General features: G+C 43.2%; 1 protein-coding gene across 2 annotated transcripts in view; it reads left to right on the top strand.

Moving 5' to 3' along the window:
- LOC118318635 (inactive N-acetylated-alpha-linked acidic dipeptidase-like protein 2) overlaps nt 1-25,223 on the top strand; it is a 398,478-nt gene that overhangs the window by 355,666 nt on the left and 17,589 nt on the right. For both annotated transcript variants that reach the window (XM_047336974.1, XM_035648477.2), the window contains one exon: nt 19,568-19,661. In XM_047336974.1, the coding sequence (XP_047192930.1) occupies nt 19,568-19,661 (94 nt within the window). The remainder of the gene's footprint in view (nt 1-19,567; nt 19,662-25,223) is intronic.

Here is a 25,223-nt window from a genome sequence, read left to right as displayed (position 1 = left end):
TTTTTCTTTTTGCTGTAGCGCAGCTTCACAACAGACAAACTAATTGCTTGTTGGTTGGTATGTTTGTTGTGGGTTCGAGGTGTTTCTCGGTTGTCATATTTCCTGGGTTCAATAAATAGGGACACAGAAGTGAAACAAAACAGATGTGAAGATGCACTGAGCATATGAAGAAGGAAAACAAACGACAACAAATAAAAAAAAACCTAACAGATCATTCTTCCGCCATGCTTTTCTTCATCAGAAAAAGCGTAGACGTCTATATTCATGTGAGGTTTCTATGTAGTGAATGAAGCGTCCCTCTTTTTTTTCCCGGAATGTCTGTATGTGGCCATGAGCAGCATCCGTCTGCATCACACTGCCAGGGCAACTTGAGAGGCTATTTAGCCATTGATTAACAGTTGGTATCTTTTTTTTTCCCCCGCTGAAGAGCATTTTAATAAAATGTTGCCTGTGGGATACAGACACTCACTAGCTTTACCATAGATTTTCAGTTACCGGGATGGAGGTAATGTTCAAGAAAAATAGACAATATACTGCATGAGGTCTGTTTTATTTTTGCTGGAAAATTTGCATCTCCTTGCACATTCAATTCAAATTTCAACCCGGAGTCAAGAGTTCACTAGTTGGGCATTGTGACTAATCAACCCCTAGTCTCTTTTTTGACCTTGGTTTCTAAGTAGGTTCTGTGAAATGACGTTAATTTCCAATTCTGTACACATTTCCCATGTTTCCGTGGGATATCTATTTCAGATAATCTAGCATAATTAAGGTTCGATTTAGCATGGTTGTAACCAGAAAGAGATCCATACTGTAGATCTTATATTTCACTAAATTGTAAATCATATTGACAAATGGATGAGCTCCAAATTGAGGGTTAATGTAAGAATAAGTGGTGATAACAGATAGATGGCTGCCTGTGCTTAATTCAGTATATTACTGGCCCTCTGTGGTGTTTTGTCCACTTCATATTTCCTCCAAGACCAACTCTTGATAGGACTTCCTTGTAAATATTTGGACCCGTCTCATATCATGAACATGTACATGATCATACAGTTTATATTGTTGGCCACTGCTTCAATGTAACACTGTCATGTTAACTCCAGACGCGTATGATGTTTCCATTGACTTTATATCTGCTATAATCGAGCCAACATTTTTCAGCTCACTGTTGGGTTTGATGGGTTCCCTTTCACCATTCTCATAGACACACAGGCACAGTCAGCCAAAAGCTGGTGAACAAAGGAAGGAGTGTGGATATTTGACACACAGTCATGAGATGGACAGAACAATTACCTCGAATAAATTCTGATGTTGCAACGTTGGCTGTGTTAATAACCAATGCGTTGGGGAAAACTGCTGGTCTCTGCTGCTCCCAACAATCTGCTCATGCGGGTTCAAAACTGAGTGTGTAAAGTTCCCAGTAGTGCTCTGGTTCATAACTAACTACTGACTACTAAATTAAAAAACGACAACAACAACGCAATGCTCTGAGGAAAAAAAGGACCTGTGCCGTACCTCCTGTAGGGGGCGCCAATTTGGCAAACGGTTGATTTGGTCGTATTAGAAACATTAAATAGTACGTGATGTAACGATCCCTGAAGTCAGCACCTCACTTAGCAGAGTGTAGCTGTTCTTGGCAATAACCAAGAACATCAGATTGGTGATGCCGTAAGGATTCAGCACTTTACCAACCTGAGTGAAGTTTTTTCTGGGTAGGGTTAGGGGAAAGGTGAGGTTAGAGCACAGACGACACAGTTAGTCGTATTAGTTGGAGGACTTGTTGTGGGACCATTGTTCCGTGGGGTGAACAGTGTTGTCTCGGCTGCAAAGATACAGTCTCCAGTCTCTTCTACTAGTTGCGCGGCGTGAAGGCCTAGACGTGCTTTCTGATGCTGAATGAGCAGACCCCTGCTCAGGCTGAATTCTGGGCCGGTTGTTCTCCTCATGTTTTTTTTGTTTTTTTAATAATTGTGCCGTGTGTTATGTTTGCCTTATTTTGAATCTCTTCCCAAAGAGATAATGAATTTGCTTTGATTGGAAGTGAGTAAGGAATAGTCCTGATCCCCCACACTCCAACAGGAGAGGTTTAATCAGGCCGTGGCTGAGTAGGCCCTTTAACACAAACAAACCACTATCTGCTCTTTGATATAATCAAACCCAATTATGAGGTATTACTTATGGACATGTGTCACTGTTGCTGCACAGACTCAAGCCGCACTCGTCACTCGTGGTGCACGTTTTATTTTAGCACGGCTAGTTAGTTGCCACATTAGCGCTGGGTGCACGTGTTGGCGTTTGACAAGTGTTAATGCCAAGCGTTATGTAGAGCAAACGATGCACCGGGGACACGAGAACGATTTTGCTGTCAGCGTTGTCATCACTTCAAATCTGGGACAAAGTCTTCCAAAAAAAAAAGAAAAGAAAACCCCCAGTGCTGCACTCGTCACTCCCGCTTTCCAACGATAACTTCAATGGACAATGCAGAGGGTTCTTTGAGTTAGCAGGAGCGCCATGGGTTTTCCTGGAGCACAAAGAGCATTTGATTCCTTTAACGGCTCCCTGCTCCACTCTCTCCTCTCTCTCTCTCTCTCTCTCTGATGCCTTTTCTTCCCCATCCTTTCTTCTTCTTCCTCTTCTTCCTCCCCTTCTGCCTCATTTCTCGTGACCTCTCCGTTGCCTCTTACCTGATCCACTTTACCTCCCCCGTTCCTCTTTTTCCCCCTTTACATCCGCCCCGTTCGTTCGGATCTTTGTCCTCCCTCCCATCGCCTCCACCACCTCTTCACCGCTCTTCCGCCGCTGTTTCCCTCATCAATTTTCCATGACTTTTCTTTATTTACTACTTAGACCACTCTCTTTACCTCCCCCTCCTCTCTCCTTTGAGGTGAGACGATTCACGACCCCTGTGTAATAAAGAAACCCTCCTTCACTCGTTATAGCGGTGGACTGTACGGAACATGAATATTTATACAGTGTTCGGCATGTTGAACGTGTCCTTTCGCTCGGTCCAGATTTTGTCATTTCCATCCATTCCTGTCAGTATCTGTGATAACATTCACAGAGAGAAGAAAAAACAACAACAACAGGTGTAGTTGTTGCGTGCTTCAACCAGTAAAGATTCTGTGCCGTTTGATTTATCCTAAGAGATCTGCTATTGTTTCGCCGACACACAAATCCAAACCCCAGTGAGACAAGCTTTTATGCAAACGCAGCAATATGGAACCACTTTTGCCCTGGAAGCTGCGCGCTGAAAATCAAGGTTGAGTGACTCACTGAAGGGCATGGCAGCAATTCAGCACCTGGTTGAAAAGTATTTGCATCCCGGTTACGAGAGAAATGTAATTTGGACACTGCAAATGTCATCCTCTCTGTCTCTGTGTGTGTGTGTGTGTGTGTGTGTGTGTGTGTGTGTGTGTGTGTGTGTGTGTGCGCACGCGCTTTTGCCACCTTAAATAAGTAAAGGGTCTTTAATAAAAGGTCAAATTTTAATATTACAAGAGAAATTATACCAACATCCCCATGAAAACACTTGATCATTTTTGAAGTTCAGTCACACAGAGCATATATCCGGCTAATGACGAAAGTTTTCCAAATCCAAGTTTGAAGAAAATACACAATGCTCATGTGCTTTTATGCGTTTTGGTCTGTTTTCGTAATAATTCTGCATAATAACTGATCCGTTTCTCCACTGTCCACCAGTACAAAAAAACAACCCCCACAGATCAACTCCTCAAAACCCACTTTTGGGGTGACCTCTAGAAGCCAGAGCGATTATGACGGGAGCAAGGGGAATAAGTCAGGTGACAAAGTCTACGTCAGGAGGAGGTGGAGGCCGGTGAAAGTGCCAACCACGACTGTAGCCACGAGTCAAGTCTTGACTTGAGGTCCAGAATGTAGCACACACCTCATTGTGTTTCAACTGATACTGAGAATATCTGGCCCAAATAAACACTGAATTTGACTGATTAAAATCCCCCCACTTGAGTGAAAACAGTGTACTCTTTAGGGCTGCTACAGGTAAGCAGCCACGAGGAAAAACTCCTGCAAATAGACAAAACGCACGCAAATTAAGAACATGTCGTCATCGATTTGACAAGACAGCGTTTAGAAAATGCGCTGCAGAGGCCGCAACACAACACATTAAGGAAAAGTGTTTCCAGATGACTCTTAACAGTGATGCGCACAAGATTTTTTTAAAAAAGCCCAAATAAATCAAAAGAGAGAGAACCTGAATAGGGTTCTGAGTCCACATCTACGGCGTCAACAAGCGTGTCTAGACATGTGCATCACGTTCAAGTGTCCCCCTTGAAACACTTCTATTTGCAGCGCTCTCCGCGTTGCCGTGTCGTGTGTGCGGCATTTGCAGCACATTTTTTCTAAATGCTCGGGTGCGTTGTCAAATTGATGAAGATGTAGAGCTCTCAGGGCCATGCACTGTACTAATGTGCTTGAAAAAAAAGTGTTGGAATTCAAAAGGGACAACAGGCTTGACGTTGGTTGGAAAGCCTGACAAACTTCACTTAGCCGCCGTTTCAGCACTACGGACAGCGCAAGTTGCTGCGTTCACGCCGAGTGCGAATTCCACTTGGCGTTACATGCACGACGCTTGGCCGGCGGATCATTTCTATTTTAATTGCGCGAGAAGCCCGAGTAAACACAGCCCGAGACTATCTGCCAGTTCTCTGCACGAGGACGGTCATTTTCCAAAATGTTTCTTGAACGGATGCATGAATGTGTTTCGAGTGTCCTAAAACTCCACAAGCAAACCTTTTTGGTTTGTTTGTTTGTTTTACCGACAGTGTTAATAACCCCAAATTATGAGACCATGGCGACACACACAGCGAAATGCCTTTAATTTTCCAATTGACTGTCCTTGCTGTTCCCGTTCTTCAATACAAACAACATCCTGTTTTACAAATGTTCATTTGGCAAATGGTTAGATCTCGGCTGCCTTTAATCTGCCTTTTGCATATTTGTCAGCGCTGAGCTGGGTGATTGTTAAAACAATATAGTCTATGTTTTGCATCAATCCGAAATCGAATCATCCCAATTTTTAGACAACCGAAGAGCTGAATTAAATCAATATTAACAAATGTACTCTTCCTCGCCCCCCTCCCTTTTGAAAAAAAGGGAGGGGGGCGAACATTTCTCGCTGTGTGTGTCGCCATGGTCTCATTTTTTTTTTTACAATGTCCTTCAGTTCTTCAGTTTGGTCTGTTCATGTACATCGGTCTCTACAACCTACAGACTGTAAATAAATTCACCTAAATGATCATGAGGTGATTCTTTCCAATTTTTTTCTCTTATTTCCTTTTTCTTTTTTGCGAGGCTGCGGCACCCTGTGCACCTTTTACCTTTCATGCAGTGACCATGTAAAACCGGAAAACAGAGCGTGTGCCGGTAGGCAGACTGATGAGCTGCACTGATTAATAGATTCACTAAGACGGCGGTTAATTACGTATTCACTGATAAAATCTCGAGACTGTAAAACTATTTAACGAGAGCACTGTTCAGCGCCGCCCCAGAATAAATGTTTTAAGGGGTATGAGATTTCATAGGACAATTTGCAATCAAATTAATAGACAACCACGCAGGGTCATTGGTCAGGGCTCGGTTTAGTGCGGCTGTGTGCATTTCACCTGCTCACAAAACTGCCAACACTAGACACAGAGATTGTTCAAATCAACAACCTCAAAAAAGTGCCGTGCGCTTAGTAACCACATTTATCTTTTTCTCTGTCTGCTATTTATGCAAATTTCCTTTAAATGAAAGTGGTGAGAGGAGGAACCTGCACTTCACTGCTGGCACGTGGAGTGCAGGTTTCAAGACTGGAGAAATACTTGACTGATAAATCATATGCAACTGGAAATTGTATATGAGAAAGCTGTCACTAACACATGCACCCACACACACACACACACACATACGGTCCTGTGCTCCGTAACAAACGCAAGCTACACTGTACATCAATCTGTCAATCTGCTGCTGTCTATATTTGTCTGTATTGGTTCTTGACCCTTCCTGACGCACACACACACACACACACGCACAGGCTCAACCATCTGTCGCCGTAATGAGCATTCTTTTGCAGCATCAATCTTCCGGGAGCCACAAGTGTCATGCGTCGGCGTGCAGAGACAGCAGGCTCCGTCGGGCGTGGGGGGGGGGGGTCCCTTCATGGTCACCCAAAGTGTAAATGAATCACCATCACGTGCGAGGATTCTCTTTCACTTCTGTCCAGTGTGTCACATGGAGCACAAGTCGCGGTAAAGTTGCTCTCAGGCAAATCTTTAAAGTCATCCGCCGGGAGACGGGCTGAGATTGGAATGGAGAAAATGAGCTTTTTCTCCTCTGCATTGTTTCCATGATTTCCCTCCCGGGACAGTTTTCAGTGACATCCAGTCGAAACGTATATGGATACATAGATACTGACCCACATCTTTTTTCTCATATTCTCCGGCACAAACGCGGAATTTAATGATTATCATATCTAACGGCTGTTTGACACTGTTAAATGTTTCCAGATGCAACTTTGTAATTCTTGCCTTCACTGTTGTCACATTCACTCGAGGGTAACGGAGGTTTTAACTCTTGTGCTTTATTGAGTTCAATCTTTGCCAGTCATGTATGTTCAATAATTGCTTCTCTTTGGGAGAAAAAGAACAAAAAAATTATTTTTCTTTTGATTTTGCTTGCTGTCAGTAAAATCAAGACACACACACACACACACACACACACACGCATGAAGTGTGTTTGCAGAGAAGTGCTGCCGCCGGGACCGTCTGTTATTAAAGCTCAGGCTCGCTGAAGCAGGGACACCGACGTCTTCCAGAAACCAGCCCATTGCATGTCTTGCGTGTCTGTAAATATTTGACCTGGCACTCACCACCGGGGATATTCGGGGGTGTGCGTATTAAGTTCTTGCATGAACAGCAGCGAGTGTGAGGTGTTTTTTTGTATAGACGCCTAGTGAGAAATCCCCTAGCAACCAAGTTGTGAATCCGGGTGAAGGAGGGAGTACAAATGATGTATTAAATGTCCTGGAAGGCACACACAAGTGACTAATCTCATTTGGAAAACAAAGAAAGTTTGTTTTCTGTGTAAAACTATCTAGATTTAATAAATTAAAGATAAATTATCTGCATATATATATATATATATATATATAATTATCTGCATATATATATATATATATATATATATATATATGGGGAGGAGAACTGCAGACTCTCTGGGGGCTCATCACTATGAACACCAGCTGTCACATCTAACCCATTGGACTGCGCTGGCCTTTCAGAGTTGACCGTGAAGCCCGATATGGACTCCTCCTCCTCCGCGACTCTCCTTTTTAAATGTGTCTCATGTGTCCCTTAAGTGATGCTGTCATGGCTGGTGGTGAGTTTTGGACCGGGGCAGGGCAGACACAGGTTGCGGGATGAGAGGAAAACACTGAGCAGAGGCAGGCAGGTCGACGATGTCACGAGGTGGTTTCGCCGCGCCGATATGCTCAGCTGACGCATAATACTGCTTTGCGACGTTCTTCTTTTTGCGAGGGGCAAATTTTTTTTCGTGGCTTTTATGAAGAAAAGCGCCATAACACATTGAAACGACGAGCAAAGGCTGTCACACAAATTTGTGAGTTTCTTTGGTCGCCCCGGACATTTTTTTCAGCCGACTTGCCCGTGATTCGCAAGGCATATCTCACAGCCCGCCGTTTGCCTTCACAGGTGACGATTAGCAGTTACACACACACACACACACACACAAGCGCCCATGCACACACGACCAGGGCCTTTCTGTGTGAAGTTTGCATGTCCTGCCCATGTATGCGTGGGTTTAATTTACGTGAATTTGAATCTTGCATAATATGTTTTGTGTTGTTTTAATCCTGCTTTGTGAGGCTCTCTGGGCTACATGTTTGTATAACGTGTGCGATTTGAGGTGGAGTCATGTTGTCTTTCAACGCTGTTAGTGGCACTTTCCTGCCTGTTGCCACTTGCTGGTTGTTTGAGATATTTTTGTGGGAAATTCATGCAAACTGACAGCTATTGAGACGTGCAATAAATAAGTGCTTATTTCATGTGTCACCCCTGTGAAAGCGCCACATCAACTGCAGCCCTACCGTTTGCCGGCGCTCAGCTTGAATTTTCTCAGCGCATGGGCTCATCAACACGTTACACAACGATTTTTAGCCACGCATGCAGCGATCGGCTCGAGGGATGGTAATGCAGCTCGATCAGTCCGTCACAGACTGAAACATCTCAGCAACTAGGCGCTGGATCAACAGAAGACTTTGAACAGACGTTCATCATCAAGGGCATAAGGCCCATAAACTTAAGGCCCATAAGCAGAGGGGGCATATAGACCCGAAAGTATGGCAAGCCTTTTGAGCATATATTCCATATCCCTGTTATCAGACTTTAGTTTCATCCACTAGTTGGCTCTTTGTCAGTACTTGTTTTAACTACTTGGACATTTTGTCGTAAAAGTCGAACAAAATATCTTACGTGTCACTTTTTCTCAGCAGCTAGTGGAACATTTGTCCGACTAGTTCAAGCAGAGTTCTTACTAGCGAAGCTGGACAGTGTTCCAGTAGCACCAATGTCCAAACTAGTCAGCTGTTTGACGCACTAGTGGTCCTGCGGACCAAACTAGCAACACTAAAAGTCCTACTAGTTAACTGTAATAGCTGTTCATGCCAGCTACCCAGTGTTGAGGAATTCTCGTCTATCCTCCCCTGAGAAACTCTCAAGATGAGTCTTCTCGGGCACCAAGCAAGGTCATCTCATCTGTGGCAAGCCGAAACAATCATTGAGCAGCTGCAGTCTCTCTCGAGGTGTCATAGTCACGGGGGAGATGACGACATTACTCAAAGCTAAATACACTACAGAGACCGGGGATGGGCAGACTGTCTTGGTGCGCCGAACACTGTGAACCTGTTGATCTGTGTAGCGAACCGGAAGTCTCCTCAGTATTGAGCTCTTATAATAAATACTTCTGCTTAGGACAACCACTCCCTGAATCAGCGTCCACTCCATCCATTATTCCATTTCACCCAGATGTTGCACACATCAGAGAATTTCCACAAAGATGCCCTTCCCGTAAGGAAAACGGAGGGACGTTCAAATGTTTTCATTTCAATTCTGATATGTCATGGATACTATATTTGACAAAATAGAAAATTCATTCCAATTCATCGGCAACTACCACACGATTGCTGTCTAGGTGAATCGGAGGCAATTTCGGTGCAGCAGTATTAAGGGGACGTGAACAGACTCTTTGGGGACGGGGCTCTGCACACATTCACAAAAACTGTCAACTCTTCCTCAGGATTTTGTCCGAGTGAAGACCTGCTTCGTCTCACTCTGTGTGCTTGAAACAGGGAGCATAATGTGTCCTCGGGTGACCTGCAAGAGCCACAGCAGCAGCAGCCGCCGCAGAGTACAGACGTGTACCTACGGTATATGAAAATACGTTGGAGTACCACTTGATCACTTAGAAGCTATGCATGTGTACTGCAGTGTTTGTTTATGCACTCGAGCACAGCTTGAAAAGAGAAACTGAATGCCACCCCCTCCCGTTCCTACTGTTCTTAGCCAATGCCCTATCTGTCCATGTGCCGTTGTTACATAACTGAACCACACAGTTCATGGTTTATTCATGAGGCCTATTTTGGCCCCGTAGAGCTGGGTGTCTTGAATCAGAGGAGAATCTCTCCATCTCTCCACGGGCCCCCCGGGGGGGGAAACAGGCAGGCGGGCAGATGAGATCGCAGGCTCGGACGGAATCACCACATCACGGGAGGGCGAAGGAGGAAAACGATCTCCGTCACCTGCTCCGCCTCTCCCATCCACCCATCTGACCGCCATCACTTTTTTGTTCCGTCGCCCACCCCGTCTGCGTTCATGCGCCCGCGGGGATGCGTGTGTGTGTTTGTGTGTGTGTGTGTGCGAGTGCTGTGCTGCGCTGCTCTGAAGGTAACACTGCCAGTCTGGAAGTCTCCATGCGTGCGTTTATATGGACTGGCACTGCAAACGGTGCTAGCGATCTGGACAGGACGGGAGTTGGCTGAGGGGCTGTGTCAGCTGTGCGTCACAGAGAATACACTACAGCCTCTCTGTGTATGTCAGAGAGAGAGAGAGAGAGAGAGAGAAAGAGAGAGATAGCACGTCACAGCAGAGCCCTCTGCTGTTTGCAGCACCAACCACCCAGGATGTCCTCTGTTGACATCCTCAAGTTTGTTCGCGGCTGCACAGAACGTCTGTCCATCAGCCAATACCACAACATCATCGATTTTGTCGACTTTCGCTGCTGTTATCAATTCTTCGGGATTTTCTCCCCGAGGATTTCATATGTGTAGCTGTTCAGACTTTCTGCATGCTTGTGTCAGAGTCTTTGATATATGTCTTTACTTCATCCCACACTCATGCAGTCACAGTGTCACAGAAACATTTCTGTCATTTCTTGTACGTATAATGAGACTGTAGATTTAGCTGCAAAGGCTCCTTGCTGCAAAAAAAAAACAGTAGCCCTTTACTACTCCAGGAGCCATTTTCAGGAACTCAAGGACTTGATCTGTTTTTGACATTTTCACTTTTCTTTTCCACCTCCACCGAAGTCAATGGGACTCATGCAAAAACCGTATTTGCTCTTTCCATGAATGAACACTTCCTGACATCTTGCAGGAAGCGTAGAGCCTTATATGGTATTATTGGGGCATAATTATGCAAACACAGGAGGTATTTTCTGAAGTTAGAAGCATTTTCTGAAAATGACTAACAGGCCTGTTTGTACGAACAAATGATAGAGAAATTTATGATAACCTAAATAGTACATAGAACGTGTTCTTGCATGAGGCCCAATTTCAAATGTTACTGACTTATAATTGTATATGAAGAACAAACATCATACAATACGATGATGGCAAGAGGTTCTTCTTTACCTGGCAGAAATGACATGTAACAAAAATGACTCAAACAGAAGAAAGCGATTCTTACTGGATTTACATTAAAGACTCCAAAAAGAAAGAGATCAATCTGAATGCTTTGCATGCTTTATCAAGTTGTTGTCATTATAAAGGTTGTGCACACTGCAGATTTCACTCAGAATCTTTACAACACATGAGGACATGACATTTAAAGAGGCTCTGGGCTCAGTCAGCACGTAGAGCACTCCCATCTGTGCTGAACAAAGGTAAACACACACACCTCGATGACTCATGTCCCCTGTGTATGCCTCTGGTGAATGGTGTTTCGGTGAACCTACACCTATATATCGTGGAGTCATTCTACCTCTTCTTTGCTGTTAATGGAGATATGGGATCTCCAAGCATCAGATATAATTTCCAAATGCCCCGCCTTCAGAATAGACTTGTGAGGATGTCTGATCAGAGTCTCACTGAAAAGATATTTAACTGGGACACTTGGCAAGTTGTTGGTGTCTTCTAAACCCCATAAGTGTTGGCCACTATGTGTGGCATGGAAATTAAAATATATATATATATATCTAACAGTGACATGGGTTTTTTGGGAGGTTTCTAACCCGGAGGTTATAGCTGTCTACCAGTAGATATGTTTACGAGTTAAACTCCTGTTCAAAATCCATCATAAAGATCACAGGTCAACACGTATCTCATATTTCAAAATCCTCCGTTTGGTTCATTTTGCTTCCACACCGTAATCCTCATCGCGCTGTGGTTTAGGGTAAGAGCTGAACACTCATCCACCGTCTTAGCATGGGTCCCACTAATGTCATTGTGAATGGAGTGGAGCTCGATTTCCCTCCGGTCGCTATGGTGATATCAGCAGCCGTTCCAAAACTGCACTTCTACGGTTTTTGGATGCTGATTGTTTCCTCATTTTCATTTTGTCAGACCTGACTGCTGATCGCTGCATCTATCAAGGAGAAAAACGGGTTTGGTTTGGCAGGTACTGCCTTTGAGTTGTTCTTTCAGATCTTTTGTGAATGACAGAACTTTCTCTGCATCTGTCACCTGCCAGTGGGTCCTCCGGGGGTCTATCACTGCAACTTTATTGTCCTACTATACAGTGTGTTTCTTCTTGGGAAGTAACATAAGGCAGGCATAAAATCCTGGACGGATAGTAAATTCTTTTATGTCAAATATAGATAAAACTGAAGTGATTGTCTTTTTGGGTCGAAAGCACAGTAGGGAATTCACAATTGTTTTTTTGGGGGGGGACTTGTTCTGTGCACGAGAGGCCAGAAAATCTATGGGGGATTCTCTCTTCCCACTTCTGTAACAAAACAAAAACAGCCATCTGTCATCTCCGAAGTCTCGAGTAAGATCAGATCTTTTATTTCAGTCCACGATGCTAAAACATCCTCATCTGTGCCTTTGTTTAAAGCGTCATTCAGTCGCCCGCCCAAAGAGGCATGTGAACGACTCCAGCTTGCCAGAGCTCTCACATGTACTAGAAAATATGATCATTTGTCTACTTGTTATTATTTCTGAGAGATGCTGACCTTGTCTCTCCCTGCATTCCAGCTTGTAGCCTGAGATCTGCTGACCAGTTTAAAACTAACTCTATCTCCAGGTTTATGCTGGAGAAAGAGGCGAGGGGTTGTAGTTAGTTTGACATTGACTTTTAATTTTGTCATTTACTTGTTTTATATATTTAAGGGGAACAAGCCACCGGGGGCTGGGAACCCTATTGTTTTTTTGTCTTCTAATGCATTGCATTTCCCCCCATGTGCGTCAGTCTTTTCAATGATTTTAGCACTTCTCTTGTGTAAAGCACTTTGGAAAGTTATTCAAAAAAAATAGCTCTAATGTAAAGTTCATCATTATTGATCGATCTTAATTTTCTTTTTTTTTAACACATGCGCTAAACTTGCAAACACATGAAAGTTTGTTTGAACCAAATCGCAAGGAGTTATGTGTCACAGCACCCTTAACTGCAGGACGAAGACTGTCCCCAAAAAACTCAATAGCTTGGGATGAACATAGGACAAGTAGAACATTCTCATGCTGCGTTAAATCAGAGCAACAAGTAACCGCAAATTTAGATCATGGTTAGAAATGGCCACGGTCGACATGATTGACAATTCAACGAGCAAGCTTCAACAAAAAGAGAGTTCTATCCAAATGGTTTGTGGGTGGAGTAAATAACTGTTCACATCACATCCATTTGGGAATTTAGGTATTAATTGGTAATTATGCTGTGTGAAACGTAAACATTTTTGAATGCAAAGTGTCAGGTCATCCCTGATCTCGACCAAAGTATGCAGTTTTCACACATAGTTGATTGAACCTTGGACTCATCTGAACGTACGGGACAAAAGAATCAAAGCTTGTTGACAGTATCTCCAGTTTTCTTTGACTCTTAGTTGAGTTTGGCTCAATGGCGCCGTGTATTGAAGAGGAAAATATTGCATCGTGGAAAGAAGGAAGAGAAAATAAATTATGCAAGAATGGAGAGAAAGCCCAAAGACAACAGGAGGGGACCGGCAACACATATTGAAACACAAAGATCACTAGGGCAAAGGTCAACTCGATGGCTCCTTTTTTTGATAATGTCAACATATTAAAAATGTATGTAACAACATGTTCCGGTCCAGCAAATGTTAAAGTGACATTTCATGATGTGCATCCTGTTTTTACTCTTATCAGAATATAATACAGCTCATATCACAGATTGAGTATTTGGAGGATTTATGTTCTTATTGGTTAGTTGACAAATAAAACAAAGCTGCTTTGCAAAAAAGTTCTTACAACTGTATCCGTCTATTTTGTGCCGACGAATACATTTACCTTAAGTCGCCTTAACCATTCAATTAAATCCTTGCCACAGTCACAAAGGAGATGAGAGAGAAATGTATGAATGTGTGCTCAGTAGTCAAGCCTGGGGCTGCAATTGGCCCAGAGCAGAGAAAGCATCACTGGTAGCTATTGTGAATGACCCAATCATGTTCCCACTTTTCCATTGTGCTAGTTGTTAACTTGGTGGATAAAGTGGCTCAATAACAGGTCAAGCAAATAGCTGCTATATCACAAAGCGGCTGGCACAACATGGGGGGTGGGGGTGGGGACTAGAGTGTGTGCCGGTTTCCTGAGGGTTTGCTATGTTAGCTCAGCCATTTGAAAAGTTCCAGCTCCCACACTGCTGTGTGCTTCTATATGAGCAACTTTCAGAAAAGTTTATTTGGCGGGCGGCTGTGGCTAGAGTCAGTCGTCCCCTAACCCCGAAGGTTGGCGGTTCGTCGTGTCCCTGGACAAGACACTTCACCCAAAATTACCCCTGACGGCACTTCAAGCAGTGTATGAATGTGATAGGAGAAGGCATGGTAAACAGCAGCGCTGGGTGAATGCGACTTTTCCTGTAAATCGCTTTGAGTGGTCAATAAGACTTAGAAAAGCTCTTAATAAATATAGATATATTTATAAATAGATTTAGGATTCCGCTGAAAGATCTCTGTTCCATTCACCCCAGGGATCATGTTGTATAAAGAGCACAACCTTGTTAATTGCAGCTATTGCAAGATTCTGCCCCACAGGAAAAAAAATATTAATAATGGAATTAGATGGTCAGAGTCTGAATGGAAGGCCAGAGGAACTTAACCTGCTGAATTCACTGAATAATTACAGAGCGGTTAACCCATGCTGTGAGCTGCTTGGAATGAAAGGTCTCATCCAGCTTGATACTTGAGGTTTTACAATATGCCTATTCAGTAATTATTTATAGCATTTTATATATATATATATATATATATATATATATACCCCCTGAAATCTTACTTGGACAAATGGCACTGATTCATTATAATCTGAAAGGTCAGGGGAGTGGAGGAGGAGAGAAGAGGAGGGAGGTCACGACAGAGGAAAAGAGGCACTATACGAGAGGAGATGCTTAGGCCAGTTTGTTCCACCTTCTGCTGCACACCGACTGTCATCTTCCCTTAGTTTGGATTGTCTTATTCTAACCGCTATGTCACAGCCTCTTTTCTGCCTTTCTTCCTCCATCATTATCTCTCGCCATCTCGCCTCTCGCTGCCTCTCTCCCTCACTCTCTTCCCCTCGCCTCTGCCTTGGTAAGAGACGATCCAGAAATAATCCCATAAATAAGAAATCAACGGCCTTTTCTGTCCCACCACATTACAGGCTTTTGATGTATGCTTTCTGCAGTAGTATTACTCACCAGCCTCAAATCAATGCTCTAATCCCCCCCACCCCCCTGCCATATTGATTTCGATGGCAGTGACAACAGCGGAGAGAGGTGCACAACGTATTTGTACACTGTAGGCCATTTCCCCCAAATACTAGCAAGGTATTAGTAATTTATGTGTGGACAACTAACTGCTTATTGGGTAAGATGCCAAATATCCCACAGACACAGAAGTGTAAAAGCATGACATTTGTGATTTCCAGTTTTAATATGTCCATCCGATGTTCTACCAGCCTGATGCGGCCAGTGTACTGTTTTCCACTGTGGTCTGCCGGGGGAGCAGCACGGGAGCCAGCGACGCCAACAGACCTAATGAACTGACTAAGAAAGCTGGTTCACTTTTGTAGCTGTGGTGGTGGTGAGGGGGACGCTGGACAAACTGTTATCCATCTTGGATACACCCTGATCGCCCTCTCCACCAGACACTGGACAGACAACAGACCTCCTTCTCCCTTCGTCCCAGCTTGGGGATCAATAAATGACATCTGTCTATGTAGGTCGAGTTGCGTTGTGGTTAATGTTGGCACCAGGTTGTGACACAGAAGCTGAGTCCGTGGAGTTTAAAGGACAATAGCCCCATTTCTGGGCTTGGTGCTTTTGTATGGCTCTACACCTACCTACCTACTGTACCTACCTACCTACCATCTAACTACTGTACCTACCTACCTAACTGCTGTACCTACCTACCTACTGAACCTACCCACCCATCTACATACTGTACCTACCTAACTGCCATACCTACCTACCTACCCACATACCTACTGTACCTACTTACCTAACTGCTGTACTTACATATACTGTACCCACCTACCCATCTACATACTGCACCTACCTAACTGCCGTACCTACCTACCCATCTACATGCTGTACCTACCTAGCTGCTGTACCTTCCCACCCACCTACCTACTGAACCTACCTAACTGCTGTACCTACCTACCTACTGCCTACCTACTGTACTAACCTACCTTCCCACCTGCAAATTTTACTTTCCAGACCATCTACCTGCCTACCTACCTACCTTCCTACTGTACCTACCCACCTACCTACTGAACTAACCTAACTGCTGTACCTACCTACCTACTCGCCTACCTACTGTACCAACCTACCTTCCCACCTGCCTATTTTACTTTCCAGACCACCTACCTGTCTACATACCTACCTTCCTACTGTACCTACCCACCTACCTACTTACCTACTGTACCTACCTACCTACCTATCACAATACAAAGCATCAAGTATTATGTAAAATATTTTGATGCTCATCATTGGCTACCGTGAGGTCTACGCCACTCTCTTTTAATACATTGTACCAGAAATTTACGTCAATACAGGTGAATTTTTTAAAATAATACAAAAATGTATTTGCTGCCCAAAACTAGCTAGTATGTGTTGTCTTGCAGTGAAAGGTTATTTAAGGCAGACTCAGGTAGAGGCAGGTCATCCACCTTATATAACCCTGTCATGGCACGTGACCTGAGAGGTAAAGCTATTCGTGCCGGCTAAGTGGTTCTATCTCTTCCCCGTCACCTCTGTGTCATCACATAATCTGTTGCTCTTGCAGTCCAGGGAGTAAACGCTCTTAACTGAAGCATGCACTCACAGTTGAGGGTTCTGTCCTTCTTCAAAGTGCTTTCTGTGCTCATTCGAATGTATATTCCTTGCCAAATGTGTTAAACCTGCACTTATTTCTTTTAGCCATTTGGGGGCCGCACAGGAAGTCGCAAACATTGACAGATTATCGCCGTCTAAAATCGTTATGGTGAACGTGTGTTCACATTCAGCTCACACGGGGGAATTATCATCCATTTGGTGTGTCCCCGGCAACCTGATATGCAAGTGCAATCAACACACTCTGTTGTGATTTGTGTTTTTGAAAGATGAAAATGACAGTTACCTGACTGGCTACAGTTAGTAGTAGCTCTGTGTTTTTATGTCTCAGTGTGGTGGTTTTACTTTTAGTGCTTTAAACGGGGATTTTAAATGGCTGCATAGATGGTTATTTGCCTCCTGACCGCTTGCAGTCTCTGATCCTGTGGCCCCGAAATCACACCATGCACCTGTGACACGTAGTCTGGGACCCAGACAGAGCGTTTCGGTCAAATTGTCAAATTTGCTTAGGAAAGTTCCTAAATCCTGATATGACCTGAAAGTATTTCATCGGCAGCCATGGTGAGAGCTGTTTGGATTTAAGTATTAGTCTGTGACCTATGCACCACACACCTACACGTACGCATCAATGCACTTCTGGTGTTTTAAAGTTGTGCTGACTGTGTTTCCAAAGCCTTTGCACTCAGGATAGTGGCCACGTTACTGTCTCACTTACCGTAATGGCTCTGAATGCAAAAGATAAGTCACTGTAATTATCGTGACACTCTGATTGCTTTTGTTTGCAAACCTTTTACTGCTCAAACGTAGATTAATTTATGGCAAATTTACAACTAAAAATACTCCTTGACAGTTGAAGACGAGTCATGGACAAATCACTCTCATTAGACCGCAAAAAAATAGAATAGTGATGGTATAAGAGGTCCTCTCTCATCTCCACCATGTTTTTTCATCTATGTTGATTTGTTTACTGCATATACATATAGCCTACATATATATATATATATGCTATATACTATATTTAACGTCTGTGAGTGCGTGAGTGCGTGAGTGTGCGTGTGCGTGTGTGAGTGTGTGTGTGTGTGTGTGTGTGTGTGTGTGTGTGTGTGTGAGTGTGTGTGTGTGTGTGTGTGTGTGTGTGTGTGTGTGTGGACTGGGTTTGTTGTCCAGCTGCAGACAAACTTGTGCAGGTCAGCTGGAGTGCACTACACACACACACACACACACACACACACACACACACAAAGTGACAAAAAGAAGGTTATGTGGACCAATACTCCTTTTTGTTATCTGGAGATTCTGTCTGTGTTGTTGAAACATTATTAAAATTGAACTGGAATTGTAGTTAATACAAAATATGATTAATTAATACATTAAATTTTAACTAATAAACACGTTTTTTTGACTCAAAGTGAACTCAAAGGCTTCAAAACTTCTGTGTGGGTGTCTTTCCTCAGGTGAAGGCTGACTAATACCTGAGAGCAGGTGTTCCCATTTACTTGAATGGAAAACCCTATTGAATTCAATTCACTTTGATTTGTAAGCTGATCGCTAAAAAAAAAAAAGCAATAAAGAAAACATTAAATTAGAGATAAAGACAAGTTAGATTAGATTAAAATGAAAGTGTGAAATGGGTAGTGTCTTTTTTTTAGTACTTTTCAAGCTCTGTATCTAGGGGGTCATATATTTGTAATGGGAAAATGAATGTGATTTCCTTGGCTGATAAAGCTGAGTGCAATTCTCGTGTGGCACTGAGAAATACAATGTTCTCGTAAGGCGGCGAGGGGGGAAGTCCCTGTGAGAATGATACAGTCTGGGTGTTGAGTGAGAGGATCGATTCGTCAATAATCTCAGCTATGATTATTATTAGTATTATTTTTTACAGAGGTGTCGGTTACAACACTAAGCTGCAGTGACGTTATTCTCTAATAAAAAATACATGTCGAAGTCCTTGCTTAGTCCTGTACTGTACTCATCTACACTCATCAGTGCATATTGTAGAGGTTGGTTGAACCTCTCTCTCTCTATCTGTCCCTTGGAGAGGCATGATTTGCATATGTATTTTTATTATTACCATACTAATTTGGTCCACTGGACCACATTACACTAGGACTAATGAATGGCTTACGCCTCATGTTCCACTAGTTCATGCTGAGTCTGGAAGTTCTGCGTTCCACCCTGAATTCACAACAAAGCACTTTCAGCTACTTTGAATTCCTAATCTCAAACTTTTTTAACATCTTTTTGTACCTGTGTTTGATTTTGATTTGATTTGAGTCTTTATTATTTTGTATCTGCTTGACAACCTTGCAAATAATCGGTTTGAATAAAGACATTTAAAGGAGGGCAGCGGGTGCACATGCAAATGATAGAATATTAAAAAAATAGTTTTCAGCATCTATATATATATATAACTTTTTTTTGGGGCATGTTTCATTTGGTCAAACATTATTTTATAACTTTGTGCATATTATCCCTTGTCTACCTTTGTTGTGTATTTATTTAGTTTTTTAGAGTGATCTTTCAATCTTTAATTTTCAACTCTTACCTTTTATTTTTTTAATGTCTGGACAAATAACTGTCTTGAAACCTTGTTCCTACTGGGAAATCTTTTTTAAACTCATCACGCACAAAAGTAGTTCTGTTTACCAGTGCAAATCCTTACGTGTACCCCATTGCGAAATGTCATATCCTCAACCAGTCAAACTTGTTGGAATTAAATAATTGCAGTAGTGTAAAAAAGATATGATGAAAATCTCTTGTTGCCTGTGTTTCTACAGATGACAGCAGAAGCCATCCTCCGTCTGGTCAATGACCCTGTGTTGCCGTTCTACCCTCTGGACATTGTCCTGGATGTACAAAACAAACTCAAAGGTAACACTCATGTTTATGCTTGGGTGTGTGTGTGTGTGTGTGGACTTACATTTGACAGGTCACAAGGTGATAAGAGGTTAAGCAGCTTGTTGTGCTTCCCCCAAATGGACGAGTCGACAGAATTAGGCTTGAAAAAAGCCGACGGTTTTACCAGATTAACCAAAATGAAAAAACCTCTCGATGCACTGAAAAAGATATCGGGAAAGACACTTATCCCTAAATTGCCCTTGATGGCTGTACCGGCAGTGTATAGAAGCACTGTTTTTGTATGAATGTGTGTGGGAATGGGTGAATACGACTTAAACGATAAAGTGATTTGGGTGGTCGATAAGACTGGAGAGGCGATCAGGACTTTTGGACTTAACTTTTGGTCAGTTGTCACGTCCTCCCATCTTTATATACAGTCATTGGCCATGACAGTCAGCCATGTCACACATGCACAATACTATGGCTGGATTCAGATTGTCCTTCCTATCGTCTATTCCTTGACCTCAGTGGAAAACGTCATGAGGTGAAGGAAATTAGCAAAGGAGGAATGATAGGACTTAGGAAAAGCCGACAGCGGTGCTCAGAGAATCCGACCCTACTTACACTGTAATACGCAACATTGGACACTATTGACGTGCGTCTGCCGTGGTGAAACTACACATTTCCGAAGATTCATTCATTCATTCATCATCTACCGCTTTATCCATTTAAGGGTCGCGGGGGTCGCTGGAGCCAATCCCAGCTAACATTGGGCGAGAGGCGGGGTACACCCTGGACAGGTCGCCAGCCTATCACAGGGCCACATACAGAGACAGACAACCATTCACTCTCACATTCACACCTACGGTCAATTTAGAGTCTCCAATGAACCTAACCCCATTCTGCATGTCTTTGGACTGTGGGAGGAAGCCGGAGAACCCGGAGAGAACCCACGCATACACAGAAAGGCCCTGGTTGAACCGGGATTCGAACCCAGAACCTTCTTGCTGTGAGGCGAAGGTGCTAACCACTACACCACCATGCAGCCCATTTCCGAAGTTGGACTACAAAAAAAACACAGTGGCTCCATTGAGCATTTTTCAGTGTGTTTTACCACCGTGTGCAGTGCCAGCCCTAGTCTATATGGGGCCCTAAGCAGAATTTGATTTGGTGCCCCCCACCGCCACCAATACTATTGTCAATGCTTGATCGTTCGCACACCTGTGAATCTAACTAACCCATTATCAACTTTATTAGTTGTAAACTTTCATTCTTTTATGGTTCTAGCTTAAAAGTAGCCAACTCACAATAGTGGTGTAAGTGTTAATTTGCACTTTTTATATTCTCAAAGTGATACAGTACTGAGTGGCATACTGAACTTTGTGTGCTGAAAAGTATCAAATATGCTTTTGGTTTGAAAAAGGGTCAGGGTTAGGGCTAGCGACAATCAACTACAAATACCATCGACGGACTGACTGTGGTTTGATTGTGCCTATCGTTACATTGCGCATGCATGAAGCATGAACGTGACCTCTACCACCCTTGGTAGGCTCTGTGTTTAGCTGGTGAGTACAGCTTATGATCACAAGGACACAACAACACTCTGGGTTTTGACAGTGATCTGATTCTGCAGCGTGCAGCAAACAATAAGAGTCTTGAATTCTGGATGGAACACTGCAGAATGTACATCATTGTGTGTATGTGTGTGTGTGTGTGTGTGTGTATGTGTGCGTGTGTCCGGCGCTCAGTGACTGCTGTCTTGGACTTTAATGCAGAGCCATAACTCACCTCGCCGTCCAGCCAGCCAGCTTCAGCATCGATCCCTGATACACACTCAACAAACATGAATACACAGAAGGCACACACACACACACACATATTTCTTTTCTTATGATTCTGCAGCAAAATGACCTTGATACTTGCAATCGTAAAAAGAAAAAAAAAAGAAAAGAAAAAATAGGTATTCAACACCTTCTTTCTCCTGTAACCTTTTACCTTCACAGCCGGCCCCGGGGGTTTTCTATTCCTCTGCTGTGCTCTTCTTAAAATCTCCTCATCACTTTTCCCTGCAGTGCTCTCACACCTCTGTTCCCTCTCTTTCTTTCTTGTTTTCCTCCCATAGTGTCCTGGGTTCAGAACCACAGGTGAAATGATTTAAACTGGAATCTTAAACAGAGCACAGTGATATCCCCTTCGGTGTGCGCGGACGGCGGCAAAGGCCACCTGCCTTGTCGCCTTGAAGCCGGCCCAGGCCCACGCTGTTAAGCACAGCCGACACATTTTGGGGTCATCGTCAGCCGTGCTCGCTCAGACCGCCTCGGATATCACAACGTGACACGAGGAGTACACAGCTGGGTATCCCTATTAGTCATTTAAATATGCAGAGTTGTCCATGTCCTCGACTGACCTTACGCAGCCGGCCCATTTCTCTGTTTTCTACTCGCAGCTTTGTCTCTTAACTTCTGGTTGTTGTTGTTGCTGCTGCTGCTCGCTCCAATAAATACAGGTCAAAATGCGTCACTGTGTCTGCTCTGCTCGGCTGTCAAAGTGTCGTGGCTTGTCCTATTTTGTAATGACCTAAAGTATGTAAGTGCTTAAAGAATAAAATATATTTAGAATATAAATAAGATATGAATATGAAATAAAAATAGCATAATATGAAGAAAACGTTTTAGCCTATGTTGTAGACAGACAATAATAATAACTTCTGCGCACAGCTTCAGACCTGGTCTTCATTGAACAGCTGTAAATGTCATCTAAAATATAAATCTATGTCCTTTCCACTTGACAGCATATTTGGGAGAATTTATAATAAGCTTTGTAAAGATTTCGGCTACAGTAGGCCTACAGGGAAATTCGAGTTAAGTGTGTATTTGAGATGCTTAATGATTTTTTTTTAAAGGGGAAATGACATATCCAATCGTTGATAAGGTATAATTAGACATATTTCCGTTGATTGGAGACTCTAAATCGACCATAGGTGTGAATGGTGAGTGTTTATGGTCGTTTGCCTGGATTGGCGATGCTATGTCAGCTGGGATTGGCTCCAGCCAGCCCCCCTACGACCTTTGAAAAGGATAAAGTGGTAGAGGCAATGGTTGGATGGGTCCTCATTGTGTGAGTTACATGAAGTGATTTACATATGTATATCACCCAAAGTGAAGCAACTTGCATAGTAAGAAGAATAGAGCCCTTTAGTCAAGGTCTGAACTGAACCCCGTAAAAAATTTGCATCGCCAAATATTCAGCAGTTAACATGCCGTACAACCTCTTGGGCCTTCTGAGACAAAATCAGCTCATTCAGTCACACTTGCGGAGCGAGCAAGGACTCTGTCCTTGAATACTAAGATGACCTTTGAAAGAGGATGCTCGCGAGAGGCTCTGGTGTACATTCGGCCTGCGTGTCGGCCTCACTCAGAATAAACGAAAGGCAATGTTTCTTTTGTGATGCACCGGGAAAGTACAGCAGTTGATAACAACGACATTCATGAATAGTTGATCAGTTCGGTGTTCAAGTCGGCCTGTTCCGGATCAGCTGCGGATTTGCGATGAGAGAATTCAGACTCCTCGGACTTAATTCTTCATGCTCATGGATAGAATATGTCTATCAGTCATTTAGACACCACGATCAGAGATTGAAAGGGATGGAGGTGGAGAAAAGCTCCTCACAACGTGTGCTCAGGTTCACTGGCTCCATCTAAGCATGTAAGCGCTGTCCCATTAAGACCTAGATTGAGTGGTTATGCTTCCCCGTCTGAGACTAATGGACAGATTATGACCTGAAAGAGCGAGAGAGAAAGACAGAGAGAGATGACTGATTGTTATACCTGTCTTTTTCTGTATCACGCTGTCACTCATTATACCCCTTTTGTCTGTTCCAGGTTTCTCCTCTCTATCAGTTTAATTCAAATGTACCATATTGGTATGAAAGCCACACCTTCTTGGCAAACTTTGCACCTTCCGAGTTGAAAGGGAGGGCCACAGCAATTTTTTAATTTCACCAATGTTTAATGCCTTTGTTATCCAACCAAGTTACAAATGACAAAGGCAATTTGCAACATGATATAACACTATTAATATAATTTAGTCAGTGTCACTGTTATGCTGCGTTCACACCAAACGTGAAGAGAATTTCATCAGCGGACACTGTGAATATGCGATATTTGCGTCCTTCGCTCCCCTCGCTTGAGTTGAGAAAGTGAAATTAGTTGTCATTAGTATACAGTTAGTATACAGTTAGTATACCTTTATCCAGTGGCCAAACTTGCAAGAGTAACCCAACACGAAAATTCATTGTCCATGAATCCAGCATAAGAACTATGCTCTGATTATCTACATCACTGGTCTATAGGCAGTGGAGGCAAGGGAGGCATACAAAATACAAATATTTGTGTTGACATTAAAACATAAATTTTGATATCCTGTGTATTTATTGAATAAATATAGTGGCATACATTACTGTGTGAGATCAAACTAGCCACCAACGGAGGCTTGAAATGGCTTTGCCTTCCTTGGTGATCACTAACATAGTAAAAAAAAAGTTAAAGGGAGGCTTGCCGGGTCCAACTTTTCGACCAATCAGAGCCGTTGATAGCTACGCTCTGCTGTTTCTGCTAGTGACATGATATGTTGTGTAGTCTGCTAACATTAAAGGCAGTTCAGAGAAACGGCAACAATGGAGGGCCAAGAGGATATACTGCAATATCTACTTGTCAATAATTAACATTCCAACACCAGCTACAAATAATAAATAATGGAACACCAACTCGAACAAACTAAATATAATTCAGACGATGGCAGGTGTATCACACTGATTCAAAATGGATAATTACCTACGAGTGGAGGGGTGTCGCCTTCATTCCATCCACGAGTGTCTTGATGAACGCCCATAGTTGAGGACAGGGATAAAGAGTACTGCTTGTGTTCACTGGCTAGTGGCCGCTAGTGGCTGATACCTCACTAGTTTGGAACAGTCGCATGTGACTATTATTTCTTCCCACATAGTTGTTGTATGCGGCTCGACAACAAAAATGGATTCACCCTTCTGTCCAATGTGGTCACAGTGTCACAACTTGTGTGTCCTAACCAAACAATAGCAAGGGCTGACGTCATTCCAGTCCACATGGGAGCTGCCTTAGCAAAAATACACATTTTATAGTTGTTATTTCTTGAAGTCAACACAACGACCTGTAGTGAGGCATCAATTTCATAGACAGTGGTCGCCATTTTTGCAGTCATGGATGTAGGTAGGTATATAGCTATAGCCTACAGGAAAATCGCTGAGAGTTTTGACCTATTTGAGTCACCGAAAAAAACTGGACACGTGGGTGGTGATTCAGAAGTCCGAAAACAGGCTAGAGACTGCCTGTTCATCGATTCAAGAAACTTTTAAAATCAATAAACCTACCTCTTGTGTCATTGCAGTTCCTCTAATGTTTCCAAGCCATTCTCACCTGTTCTCCACCCGCTTACCTGCCCCTTCTGCTTTTCCCCTAGTTGAACCTGTTTACACCTCACTGTGTTTTCCTTTGCCCTCCGCCAGTTTTCTTCTTGTCACTCCTTTTTCCGTGTGTCTCCGCTCAGTGTTTGTTACTT

The sequence above is a fragment of the Scophthalmus maximus genome, chromosome 13 (genome assembly GCF_022379125.1).
Source record: "Scophthalmus maximus strain ysfricsl-2021 chromosome 13, ASM2237912v1, whole genome shotgun sequence".
Classification (NCBI taxonomy): domain Eukaryota; kingdom Metazoa; phylum Chordata; class Actinopteri; order Pleuronectiformes; family Scophthalmidae; genus Scophthalmus; species Scophthalmus maximus.
The sequence above is the reverse complement of the archived record's forward strand: the minus strand, read 5'-3'. Positions and strand labels throughout refer to the sequence as shown.